Genomic DNA, 13,235 nt, shown 5'->3' on the forward strand with positions numbered 1-13,235 from the left:
TCGTCAATGCATTTAGGTTCAATTTGAGATAAAAAAGCTACATTCGCACAAAAATGTTTAAAAAAAGAATGAGTCTGAACTCCTTTTGATGTATCTCCAATGATTAACTCCTTAGGATGAGCATCTACGTATTTCTAATCCTCAGGTAAGGATTCTTTGGAAGAAGATGCATCCAAGTTAGTTGGAAAAGAAGAGTGTTCATTCAAATTAAAATATCAAAATCAAAATCATTATCAAAATTATTTTTCTTAAATTTAGGAAGCTCATTAAAAATAATATGAATGAATTCCTCTATAACCAAAGTTCTTTTATTAAAGATACAAAAGATTTTAGAAATAAAGGAATAACCAAGAAAAATACCTTCATCGAATTTAGTATCAAATTTTTCTAAGACATATTTTTTATTTAAAATAAAATATTTATAATAAAAAATTTTAAAATATAAAATATTGGGTGTTTTATTGTTCCACAATTCATAGGGAGTCTTGGAAAGTAATGGTCTTACGAGAACCCTATTCATGATATAGTATATCGTGTTAACGGCTTCGGCCCAAAAATATGTGGGTAGCTATGATTGTTGAATATGATTTTTGTCATTTCTTGTAAGCTCCTATTTTTTCTTTTAACTACTCCATTTTGTTATGGATTTCTTGGAGTAGAGAAATTGTGGTTGTACGCATTTAATGCACAAAATTTTTGAAAATCATGGTTTTGAAATTCACCGCTGTGATCACTACGAATAAATGAAATCATAAAACCCTTTTTATTTTGAACAAGCTTATAAAATTTTAAGAAATATTTAAAATAATCACTTTTGTGAGCCAAGAAGTATGTCCAAGTGTATCCACTAAAATCATTAATAATTACAAGGGTATATTTACTACCTCCTAGGCTTGTTGTATCAATTGGTTCAAATAAATATACATGGATCAATTATAGTGGTCTAGATGTGCTTATTTGATTCTTTAATTTGAAACTACTTTTTATTTATTTTTCTAATTGACATACATTATAAACTTTATCTTTGACAAACTTGATGCTAGACATTCCTCTTACAAGTTCTCTAGGTGAAATTTAAGAGATTAGTTTCATGCTAGCATGACCTAATCTCCTATGCTAAAACTATACATCATTGTCTAAAGATGAAAAACACGTTTTGTCGTAAAAATCATTAATATCAATAGTATACATATTATTATTTTTTAGGCAATCATATAACTATTTTTGTGTGTTATTTTAATTATACAAGTATTAAATTTAAATTAGATAATATATTCTTTATCACACAATTGACTAATGCTTAGTAGATTATATTTTAAACCATCTACTAATAACATATCGGTTTAATTTATTACCTATATTTCCTTTCTTAATAAATTTTCCATTGTTGTTATCTTCGAAGGTGATAAATCCTTCGTCTTGGCTAGTGAGCTTAGAGAAGTGTGTTGGATCTCCAATCATGTGCATTGAGCATCTACTATCAAGGTACCATCTCTTGCTTCTAGCTTGTGATTGTTGACATATCTACAAAAAATGGGGTTTTCTTTTAGATATCTATTTAACCTTGGGTTCCTCATAAATAGATCTACCTATTGTTAGGATCGGGTTGGCACTAAGAGAGAGGGGGGGGGGGGTGAATTAGTACAACGATAAAAATGACGTTGAATCAAAAATATTCGTACGATAAAAACGTATCGAAAATATGCTTAACTTGAAAGTGTAGTGAAAGTAAGAATTTAGTTTATGATATAAGGAAAAAACATGAAGGAAATGCAAACTAGAATTTTATAGTGGCTCGGTCGTCGTGACCTACATCCACTCCCGATTCCTTTTCACTCAAGGCCACCAGCTTCCACTATCGATCTTTTTTCAATGGTCGAAGATCAATACCCTTTTACACCCCTCTTCTCCTTTTCATAAGTTTAGGAGATAACCTTTATAAGCACTCACTCCTCCCTAAACAGAATTCTAAACTTAGAACTAGAGGAGGGGATCTCTCAAGTGATTGCAACAGCATTTTCCCACTTTTAAGCTCTTTGTGCTTGTGTGTGTTAACTAGGGATGAGAGGGGGATATTTGTAAGCCTCAAGTGGATTTAAACTTGGAGCCTAAAAATATCTTATCCCCGATTTTTGGGGTACTGGTAGTACCACCGCCTACAGCACTAACACTAGATGGTACCACCGCCTGACACCCTACCACTGGGCAGTACCATCACTTGATAGTCTCTCGGAGACTGTGTTTGGGCGGTACCACTACCTGACATAGTCTCGGAGATTGTACCACAATAGTTCCACTTGTTGGGTTACTGTTTGGGCCTTTCACTTGGCCCAACACAACCCAAGCTAGGGCCCAACTAACCCCTAATTGAGTTAGCCCAATTCCAACTCAATTATGCCTAAAACCTACTTCGATCTAGACAATTACTACAAAGCTAAATCAAATGTTGTCTGATATGTCATTGGTTCATCGATGCTTCGTCCGATTATTCGATGCATCGTCCTTTCTTGCGGCCTATTGCCTAATCGGCCAGTTGACCTCCGCAACAACTTTGATTTCCTTGGCATAATTTCCGTTCTTCTTGGCTCGATGCCCGAAGCCTTCTATCGATACGTCGACCGATCCTCCGGCTCGACGTCTAATCTTTTGACATGTTCCACTCCGACCCAACATGATTCTTCCTACTTTTAATTGTCTCTCCCTAATCGAAGCTTCCTGCGTCACTCAAAACGTAGATCAGATAAACATTATCAATTGGTTTCATCATCAAAATGCGAGATTCAACACCTATCATTAAGTGATTTATGATTCTTTTAGGAACTCAAACTAATTTGTATAGACTATATCTTTTAAATTGATATTTATAGGCAAAATGACTATAATTTTTACAAAAGTTACATTTTTCTCTAGGTGAGACATATAATGTAGATCCTTTAATGAAGATAGTTGGCTTTTGTTGAGTGTTACTCGCAAAGCCAATTCTTTCCTTTCTATGAACATAACCCTCGTTAGCAAGGATCATGTTTAACGATTTATTTTTTATTTTAAAATTTTCTAATATTTCTTGTAGGAAAGTATTTTCTTTCTTAAGTGAATCTATCTCATCACACTTAGTGCAAGAAGCTAGCATACTATCATCATGTTTATTTTTTTATTTTTCAAATTTACTAACAAGAGAAGCATGCTCCTTTTTTAACAACTTATATTTTTTACCAACTAGCTACTAGTCATAGGTGTCTTGCAAGCCAATCATGTGAGTGATGACACGTGTGATTTGACATGCAGTCTTTTTGTTTATTATTATATTTAATATTTTATCACTTTATATTATCTGTTGCTCGAATATATTGTGATGTTCATGGACCTATGCAATGGGAATCGAATTGTGATGATATCACATTAATGAGACTGAAATACCTTTAAACATTGATCCTAAATAATCCCGGTCATAGGTTACTCGAGAGAGATATCGAGATAACCAGACAGACTGGTGTGTTGCATACCCGTCCATATGATGGATGTTGTTGGTCTCATAGCTGCTCATGTCGGGACACTAGGGATATAGTACAGGTGCTTATTGGGGAATGAGTTCACTGATTGATCCACTTATGGAATGCTGGATGATTGATAATGTCTTATTATCAGATAGCAATTCTGTAGTCCTAGTGTTGTATATGGTCCTTAGACTTGAGGCACCAAGGATGTCCTATATGAGTATTACATTCTTTGATATCGGACTTATAGGTCTAGAGGTTCCAGATCTAGCACAACCAGTCATCGGGAGTGGTAGCCAACCTTACGAGGACTATTAAGTGTCAACAGAGGATCATCCACTCTCGGTGTCATGAGAGGAATATCCCATGTGTTCTAACTCAGACAAACCTCTGACCAGTGTTATTCGGATTGAGAGAGAAAGAGTTATATAGGAGAATCCGATTATAACGAGACTCAAGTAGAAACAATATGGGTCTGACAGTACCATGCCGAGTATACGGTCTTTGAAATATTAGATGGATGAGGGACTATAGGTACATGGTAACTGATGATAGACAGGTCCAATGGATTGGATTATCTTGTATTGTTTGGGGACTACGACATAGTGGCCTAGTACGTCTACAGCCAATGAGTCGAGTGAATTATTATGGAGATAATTATTCACTAAGCGAGAAGGAGTTCTGACGGGTATGACTCACGGCCAGCTCGATAGTGGGCTTAGAGGGTCATACATATATGGTAGGCATTGCGATGAGTAGAGGTTCGAATATGAGATATCCGTCGGAGCCCCTATTTTATTGGATATCTAATAAGCCCCTAAATTATTGGATCCGATGGATGAGATCCAATAAGAGCCAATGAGAGATTATTGGATAGAGATTCACTAATCTAAGAGGCTTGGGTAGTTGGATAGAGATCCAATACCCAATAGGGCAGAATCGTTAAGTTGAAAGGGGACCTCTATAAATAAGAGGAAATCAATGGTTTATAGACTAGAGCCTTTTTAGTTGTCTTCTCCTATTCTTCTCGCTTTCTCCTACTCGGAGTAGGCCTGGAGTTTTGAGGAGCGTCATCGCAATAATATTGTGTGAATCACTGCTAGAAAGGAGGACGTTTGACCTCCTTCACCCTCTCCTAAATATTTACAGGGATTCAAGGATATACGATCTCCCTAGGTAACACAATCTTCCATATACGTAGTTTTAAGTTTCATGGATTTTTGCGCACCAATTTTCACACGACAATGAACATATCTTTGGAAAATTCAGGATTTTATCTTATGTTCTTCTGTTGCGCATGTGATGTCGCCCCCAAGATTTTCCACTACTAGCTTACATTCATCATCTAGATCATTTAAAGCGATAAGTAAATCATCATAAACTAAATGAGATTTGATTGAGTCACTTACCTCATCATTGAGTGTCATTAGAGCGTAGTTAGCAACTTCTTCTTTATTGGGTAGCTTCTCATCTTCGGATACACTTGAATCATCCCAAGTTTCTTTGAGCACCTTCTTTTTCTTTAGTTGATTCTTTTTCATTTGGAAACATTCATTTTTGAAGTACCTCGGCTTCTTGCATTTATAGCACATTACTTGATCCTTTTTTAGTTTACTTTTGTTCTTAGTGTCTTGTTTTGTTTTGTTCCTTTTTAAGAATTTTTTAAACTTTCTTGTAATAAGTGCCAAGTCATTATCATTATCATTATCATCACTTAAGTTTTCACCCAAGTGGCCTTCTTTGGTTCTAAGTGTCATGTCCTTCCTATTCTTTGGAAGATTGTTCTTAAATTCATCATGTGCTATACATGTTATTTCATAGGTCATCAAGGACCCAATAAGTTCTTTAAGCAGTAACTTATTAAGATCTTTTGCTTCTTGTATTGTCGTTACTTTAGGATTCCAATTTTTTAGAAGGGATCTTAATATCTTGTTAACAAATTCAAAATTAGAAAAGCTTTTACCAAGTGCTTTTAGACAATTGATGACATCCGTAAAACGGGTGTACATGTCTCTCATAGTCTCGCTTGGTTTTATATGAGATAACTCATATCTGTGAACCAAAAGATTAATTTTTGACTATTTAACCCTATTTGTGCCTTTGCGTGTGACTTCAAGTGTGTGTTTAAATCTCTTGTGCAGTTTCGCATATAGAAACCTGATTAAATTCATTCTTATCAAGAGCACAAAATAAAGCGTTCATCGCTTTAGCATTCAAAGAGAAAGTTTTCTTTTCTAAATCATTCCATTCATTCATTGGTTTGAAAGACTTCTCAAAACCATTTTCAACAATGTTCCATAAATCGAAATCCATAAAAAGTAAGAAGATTTTCATTCTGTTATGTTAGTGCTTTCGTTAAAAATGTCAATTTGAAAATCTTTTGTTTGATAAAAAACTATATCGGAAAGATGTTAACTTAAAAGTGTACAGAAGCGTAGTGAATAAGTAAGTAAAGCAGTTTGCAATGAAAGTAAAGAGCTTAAAGTAAATGCAAATCGAGTTTTATAGTGGTTCGGTTGTCATGACCTATATCCACTCCTGATTCCTCTTCACTCGAGGCCACCGACTTCCACTACTGGTCTTCCTTCAATGGGCAAAGACCAACTATCCTTTTACAACCTTTTCTCCTTTTAACGAGTTTAGGAGACAACCCTTATAAGCTTCATACCTCTCTTAGACTAAGCCCAAAACTTAAAGAGGAGGAGGACACTTAGCACTTTTTTAACTCAATATAACAACCCCTTTCTACTCAAATTCTTGTTACTCCATATAGGAATAGTTGGGATATTTATAGACTCCAAATGACTTCAAAATTAAAGCCAAAAAAGGTCTCATCCCGGGTTTCCCGAGTCCTGACTGTACCACCACTCAATCTAGTGGTACCATCGCCTAGACTGGCGGTACCACCGCCTAGTCTGGCAGTACTATCGCCAGACAGAGTCTTGGAGACTGTATCTCAAAGATTGAGCTACTAGTGGTGCCACCGCCTGGACCGACAGTACCATCGCCTGACCCAACTTTGGGTCATTGAATGAGCCTTTCTCTTAGCCCAAAACAACCCTACTTTGGGCCCAGTTGGCCTCTAATTGAGTTGACTTAATTACATTCTAAACCAACCTAATTACGACCTAAACTAACTCGATCTAGATAAATTATTACAAAGCACGAATCATATGTTGTCCAGCATGTCATTGGTTCTTCCGATGCTTTATTTGATCCTTCGGCACATCATCCTCTCCTTCAACGTATTGCCCAATCGGTATGTTGACACCTGTAACTTTCGATCTTCTTGGCGTAATGTTCGAACTTTTAGCTCGATGCTTGTATTCATAGCATGAAGCCTTCTATTGTCACGTCGATCAATCCTCCGGCCCGACGTCTAATCTTCTGACATGTTGAACTGTAGCCCAACATCTGATTCCTCCTGCTTTAATCAATTTGCCTCTCCTGATCGAAGCTAGTCCTACATCACTCAAAATGCAGATTAGATTATAACATTATCAATTAGTTTCATCATCAAAATCCAAGATTCAACAATCTCCCCTTTTTTGATGATGACCACCAATTGTGATGGAGTTAACCTTAACTACCTCTATCAATATGTCATATTGATAGAACATTTAAATTCAAAAAATCATGCAACATATCAAAATATAAAAATATTGAATATTGAATTTTGATGATGAAACCAATTGATAGTGTTTATCTGATCTATGTTTTGAGTGATGTAGGAAGCTATGAATAGGGAGAGATAATTAAAAGCAAGAAGAATTATGTTGGGCCGGAGTGAAACATGTCAGAAGATTGGACATCGCACCGAAGTGTTGGTCGACGTATTAACAGAAGGCTTGGGGCCATGGGTTCAAGCATCGGGCTAAGAAGAGTAGAAATTACAGTAAGGAAATTAGAATTGCGGAGGTCAATTAGCCGATTGGGCAATAGGCCACAAGAGAGGACGATACGTCGAAGAATCGGACGAAGCGTCAATAAACTAATGACATGCCAGACAACATTTGATTCAAGCTTTGTAATAATTATTTAGATCAAAGTAGGTTTTAAGCGTGTAGGATTAACTATGATAGCGATTAAGGCATAAAGTAAAATGAAATCCCGGAGTCAAGAACCAGATTTCGTTGGGAGTTCGAGAGTTCGTCGGAAGTCCAAACGTTCGTCGGAAGTTCTGTCAGAATTGATCGAGAAGTCTAGGAGCTTGCCAAAGAAGCTCATCGAAACTCGCCAAGAAGATCATCGTGAAGTCCAGGAGCTTGCTCGAAGTCCATTGGAACATTACCGAGAGATCATCGGAAGTTCGCCGAAAGATCGTCAGAAGCTTACCGGAATAAACCTAGACTTACCAGACTTATTTAGCTTAGTATATGCTTTAAAATTCTTAGTTAGTATATAATTGGGTTAAAATTGTGCCGACTCAATTAGAGGTCAATTGGGCCCAAGTTTGGGCTCTGTTGGGTCAAGTGAAAATGCTCAAATAGTAATCTAATAGGTGAAACTATCATGACACAGTCTCCGAGATTGTGTCAGGAAGTGATACTGCCCAGACTCAGTCTCCGAGGCTATCAAGCAATAGTACAGCTAGTTTGGGCGGTGATACTACTAATTTGGACGATGGTACTGTCCAGACATAGTCTTCTAGGCAATGGTACCACATAGTGTCAGTGCTACAAGTGATGGTACCGTTAGGACCCGAGAAACCTAGGATAAGATCTTTTTAGGCTCCAAATTTGAAAAAACTTAAGGCTTATAAATACTCCTCTCATCCCTGGTTAATATACATTGAGAACAAAAAAAAAAAAAACATTATTGTAATCTTATATGAACTCCTCAAACTCTAAAGTGTTAGTTTAAGCTTAAGAGAACACTCGTAAACCCTTCGTTACTGAACTTTCTTTTCTCTCACACACAATCTGAATATGTTTCATGGATTAAATCATATATGTTTTGTGGCCTTAATTTAAGCCTGACAGGGCCTCCATAGTTGCCAATAGTTTAAAGTACATCAAAGACCTGCCGAGGACAGTTTGAGAGCTCAAGATGGAAAGAAGCGGCGTAGAAGGGAGAGGGTGAAGCATAACTGCTTTGGGCCGGAGCCCAAGCAGCTTTGGAGATGGAGAGCTCCTTCCTAATGCCTCTCATGGCGGGTGTTGACCGTCCCTCCAAGGGAACGCTACGAAACTCGTGGACGTCCAAATCGTGGACGATGAGCTGAACTTGGGTCAAGCTCACTCGACATAAGAGGCTGAACTGCTTGTTTTTTGTCGCGAAGGCCCTCGACGAACTTCACCTCGAGCTGCTGCATTTATCGGGAGAAAACGTAGGAGACTCCCACGTCTTCATTCTTCAACATCAAGGTTGACATCACGTACTCTCAGTTACTTTTCGTTCTCCGAAATATTAGTAAAACCCCCTTCAGGTAGATTATAAATCACGAAATGATTATACTGTATACTCCATTTACAAGTCTAAATTTCAGAATTATTATTGACAACACACAACGGCATAAACCATATTTGCATCAGTACATCTATTCTGATTCATAGTAATTATCTAGATAATTGTTATGTTCTATATAGTTATAAACATGTTCTAAATAATGACTCATGACGTAAAAGTTATGGGGTTAGTGCTAATGAGATGTAATTACTATTAGGTCTTATAAATAGGATCATAGTTCATAAGCAAATGAGAGTATGTTTTTGGGAATATCTTATAAATGTTCTATATCTTATCTCTTGTTTCTATATCAATTTCTTTTATTGAAAGTATTATCTTTTAATTGCATTACAATATTCTATTTTATCGTTTTCTTGCTCTCTATCCTCAATAATATCTCCTCTGAAACTGCTGAGTTCCGGCATCGACAGCGCCTTGCAGATGTGTTGTTGGCTCTTGCGGACACCCAAATCTCCTGACAGCCTCGTGCACAACTGCAATCACCAGAGGAAGAATCAAACTGCTTGGTTTAGAACTGTGAAGCTACTTCATCAGCTACAAACCGGAGGTTTCTTTTAGCTGCAGCTTCTAAGCTCGTAATGACAAGTTCAACTTCATACCTGTCTATATAATGAAGAATCTCCATGAGATTTTCTTAGCTCCACAATATACAGAGATGGACTGAGCTCAAACACCTGATATCACCATTGTAGAGAATTGGGATCAACAGAGGATTAATAGGAAACTGTGTAAGTGGAAGTGTGAGCAAGAAGATGATCAAGATTTACCTCTGCAGCAACTGAGAGTGATGAAGAGATCCTTGGGAACTTCGAACTCTTGATTTGGTGGCTAACTTTCAGCTGCCAAAGAATGGATTTAGCAACAACTAGTTGTAATTTCTGAATGCTTTTATTATTGGACTGGCCTCAGATGGAATTATCAGATGAAGTACCAAGCACTTACTTTGCCATGTCCTCTATGGATTTGATACCCCATTTCAGTAACAATATGCTCAATCTTCTCAAACAGGTGTTTGGGTGAATGATTGGATGTGAACCTTATTTTCCTCTCTGAGACATCCTACAAAAGTCAGTCAGCAGAGGCGTTTTTGTCGGGTGTACTTTCTTTTACGTTAGTCAATTCAGTAATCAGCAGACAACAAGTTACCTCTTTCTCAAAAAAACCAGAGAGATCAAGAGAGGAAGACATGCCAATGAGTTGAAATGCATTGATTTGGGTTGGAGTAGTTCCCTTTTCATCTGACTCATTATGCTTGCAAAACATAAGGGGAATTAAGTCAGTATCACAGCCCTCAAAAGTGGCATGAAGGATCAAACTAGTACTTTTCCATGTAGTATCAGAAAATTCATTCATTGCTTACCATTTTAGTGGAAGATGGTTCACTATATGGTACTAAATCATCATCATCATCAATGGGGATGACTGGGGTGTAGTCTTGCTTGAACCAGTCATGTGCTTTGATCCCAGCTACATCTATCCTTGTGATGGGATTTGGATCAAGCATTCTTCTCAACAGGTCTTGAGCATCAGGGGAGAGCCACCTAGGGATCTTTGTGTCCCCCCTAAAGATCTGAACAAATGGAGAAACATTGCCATTATTTTCCATCATCTTCTCCTCACAAAACATAAATCATCCACCAATCCACTACATGCCTTCTGACAAAGCACAGCAAGATTTCTGTCATCAAATGGAAGAGACCCTGTAAGAATCACATATAGGATGACACCACAAGACCATATGTCTGATCTCGCACCATCATATCCTCTATTTTTAAGAACCTAGAAATAATTTCATAAAAAGAAATTGTCAAATGAAATGTTTATGAAGCACAAGTATCCAAAATGTTCATCCTTTAAATCAGGGTGTGTTACCTCAGGTGCAACATAGTTGGGGCTTCCACAGGTTGTATGCAGCAACCCATCATTCTGAGACAATAAGGCAGGAAGGAAGTTGAAACATGAGCTCTCGTCATTTTGGTTTTGGCCAACGCAAACAAGAACAAGAAGAACATACCCCAACATGTTGTGGTAAGGCGCTGAGGCCGAAATCTGAAACCTTTACGTTGCCCTTTCCATGCACAAGAACATTTTCTGGCTGCATCATGTGAAGAGAAAAGGTGTCATACATAAAGCACACAGAGAAGAACAAGCCGTTTAAGTGCTCAAGCAAATCTACACTGATTACCTTCAAATCTCTGTGGTAGACTCCCTTGTCATGACAGTAGCTTACAGCATCAATCAGCTGCTGGAAAAGCTTCCGACCCTCGCGTTCCGAGAGCCTTCCCTTCAGTGCCTTTGTAATCGATCATGCCAGTATAAGAATGATGAATCAACAACTGATTCACTCAAGAACTGATAGAATAATAGAGACAATATATCCAACATTAAGCAACTAACTACCAAACAGTTAATAGGGGCCAGAATTCTTACAATTTTGTCGAACAATTCGCCACCATTTACGTATTCAAGCACCATGTAAATCTTAGTTTTGCTTGCTGACACCTGCATTAAAAAGAGGTCGTGTATAAGAAAAAACAAGTACAATAACAAAAGAACCAATTGGTGATATGTCCATCAATTACTTAAGACAGCAAGTAAAAGTGACGAATGACATCTCATTCAAGGTCTGTAGGGTACTGTCGTGGTTCAAAGAATCACATGCATGATATGATGCTTCCTTTTTCTTTTAAGAAAAATGGATGCATCAAACGTAGAAAGGCATGATGCTGATGTCCCATGTGTTGCTGAGACACGCATGCAATATAGATGCCATTCTGTCACCAATGAATTAGACTACGTGACCTGTGGGCCTGTCCCAAATGGGCCCCACGGCGGCTAGTCCGGTTCACGGGTTCACCCACCCCGCAGGATATTATTAGAGGACGAAGACAACAGGTGGAATTGGAATCTCCATTTCCTAAATGTTCCTAAGTGGAATCCTGATGATGGTTCTCCTGAATCATAGAGGACAGGGAGGAAGATGGAGATCAGACCTCGTGTAACCTGACTACACTCGGATGCTTCAGCAGCTTCAACGTGCCGATCTCCCTCTTAATCTGACAGCAACGCAGAACAGTCAGCTCCTCCTCCTCAGAAAGAGGACGACAACAACACACGAGCTTACCTGATCGCTGAAGTTGAGGGACTGCACGCGGCTGCGGTCGAGGATCTTGACGGCGAAGGCCTGCCCGGTTTCGACGTGCTTAGCGTACTTCACCTTGCCGAAGTTGCCCTCGCCAAGCGTCCGCCCCAGCACGTACTTCCCCAGCACTCGCAATCCCTCCCCTCCTCCTTCCTTCACCATGTATAATATATATCTTCACGCCTTCTCTTCCTCTTCTGCTTTCCTATGCGGTGGGGGACGGAATAGAGGGAGGAGGAGGGGGAGGGGCCCTTTATAGACGACTGCTGCATCTCTCACCAATCAAAGCAACTGCTGCGTGCCATGTGATAGTATGCCGCGTCTCGTGGTGCGCTGGTGAGGGGATGTAACGTAGTTTCTTTGAATACGGTCAACAAACGTGATGTGCGTGGACAGTCAACGTCACCTCATCTCCTTGTGGTCTCAATCCAGCGTTCATATGTATATTTAACTCGGAAGAGTACGTGTCCAGATAATAAAACTTTGAACGGAACGAGTAAAATTTTTGAATATATATATATATATATATATATATATATATATATATATATATACATATATGAATGATAAAAATTTATAGACGTAAGAACATTGATAATTTCTTTTGATGTAGTGCTTTGAAAGATAGGATAATAAGAACCACTACCTCCAAAAGTTTAGGTAGATTGTAATAGATTTGGATGTTGATTCATCTTCATATTAAGAACTGAAAGTAAAAAAGAATCAATTAATGAAAGAAATTATGGTGCTAAATCTTGGAAGATTCGTCGATTGGCGAAAGCTTAGCCTAATCAAAACGTAATATAAGTTCATTTTTACTGTAAGGCCAATTTTGACTTTGACCTTACTAGTAATAGACAAAAATCATGTTGATTTGTATGCATACCACGTCTAACCTATAATACCCCACCTTGATGCCTAAAGATGCAAAAGCAAGGAAGGTAACGTACTCATGTTGTGTTCTCTCTCTCTCTCTCTCTCTCTCTCTCTCTCTCTCTCTCTCGCTCTCTCTCTCTCATATTGTAACGTATCCACCCACAAGGTTCACATTCTCCTACCCCAATAAATAAATATTCACTAAAATACCTCGGTATTTTATCTAATGCGTGTGCAAAGCATGCATGTTTGCC

General features: G+C 38.0%; 1 protein-coding gene across 1 annotated transcript; it reads right to left on the reverse strand.

Annotated features, from left to right (window-relative positions):
• Positions 1–9,132: 9,132 nt before the first annotated feature.
• On the reverse strand, positions 9,133–12,338 carry LOC103974388 (CBL-interacting protein kinase 1). The gene is made up of 13 exons (XM_009389203.3): positions 12,088–12,338; positions 11,957–12,019; positions 11,394–11,465; positions 11,149–11,256; positions 10,978–11,058; positions 10,836–10,889; positions 10,617–10,742; positions 10,324–10,533; positions 10,110–10,214; positions 9,906–10,022; positions 9,731–9,802; positions 9,563–9,637; positions 9,133–9,436 (listed from the first exon to the last, which is right to left on the reverse strand). The coding sequence occupies exons 1-13, from the start codon at positions 12,265–12,267 to the stop codon at positions 9,275–9,277; spliced, it is 1,425 nt and encodes a 474-aa protein (XP_009387478.2). The 5' UTR covers positions 12,268–12,338; the 3' UTR covers positions 9,133–9,274.
• Positions 12,339–13,235: the final 897 nt, after the last annotated feature.

This window comes from Musa acuminata, chromosome BXJ2-7 (genome assembly GCF_036884655.1).
Source record: "Musa acuminata AAA Group cultivar baxijiao chromosome BXJ2-7, Cavendish_Baxijiao_AAA, whole genome shotgun sequence".
Classification (NCBI taxonomy): domain Eukaryota; kingdom Viridiplantae; phylum Streptophyta; class Magnoliopsida; order Zingiberales; family Musaceae; genus Musa; species Musa acuminata.

What these genes read in the sequence shown, in the direction of transcription:
- LOC103974388 (XM_009389203.3), bottom strand. Translation starts at nt 12,267, where the DNA reads ATGGTGAAGGAAGGAGGAGGGGAGGGATTGCGAGTGCTGGGGAAGTAC. An exon ending in TCCATAGAGGACATGGCAAA is followed by an intron (nt 9,803 to 9,905) that starts GTAAGTGCTTGG and finishes ATTCTTTGGCAG; the next exon opens with CTGAAAGTTAGCCACCAAAT. An exon ending in CACTCTCAGTTGCTGCAGAG is followed by an intron (nt 9,638 to 9,730) that starts GTAAATCTTGAT and finishes TGGTGATATCAG; the next exon opens with GTGTTTGAGCTCAGTCCATC.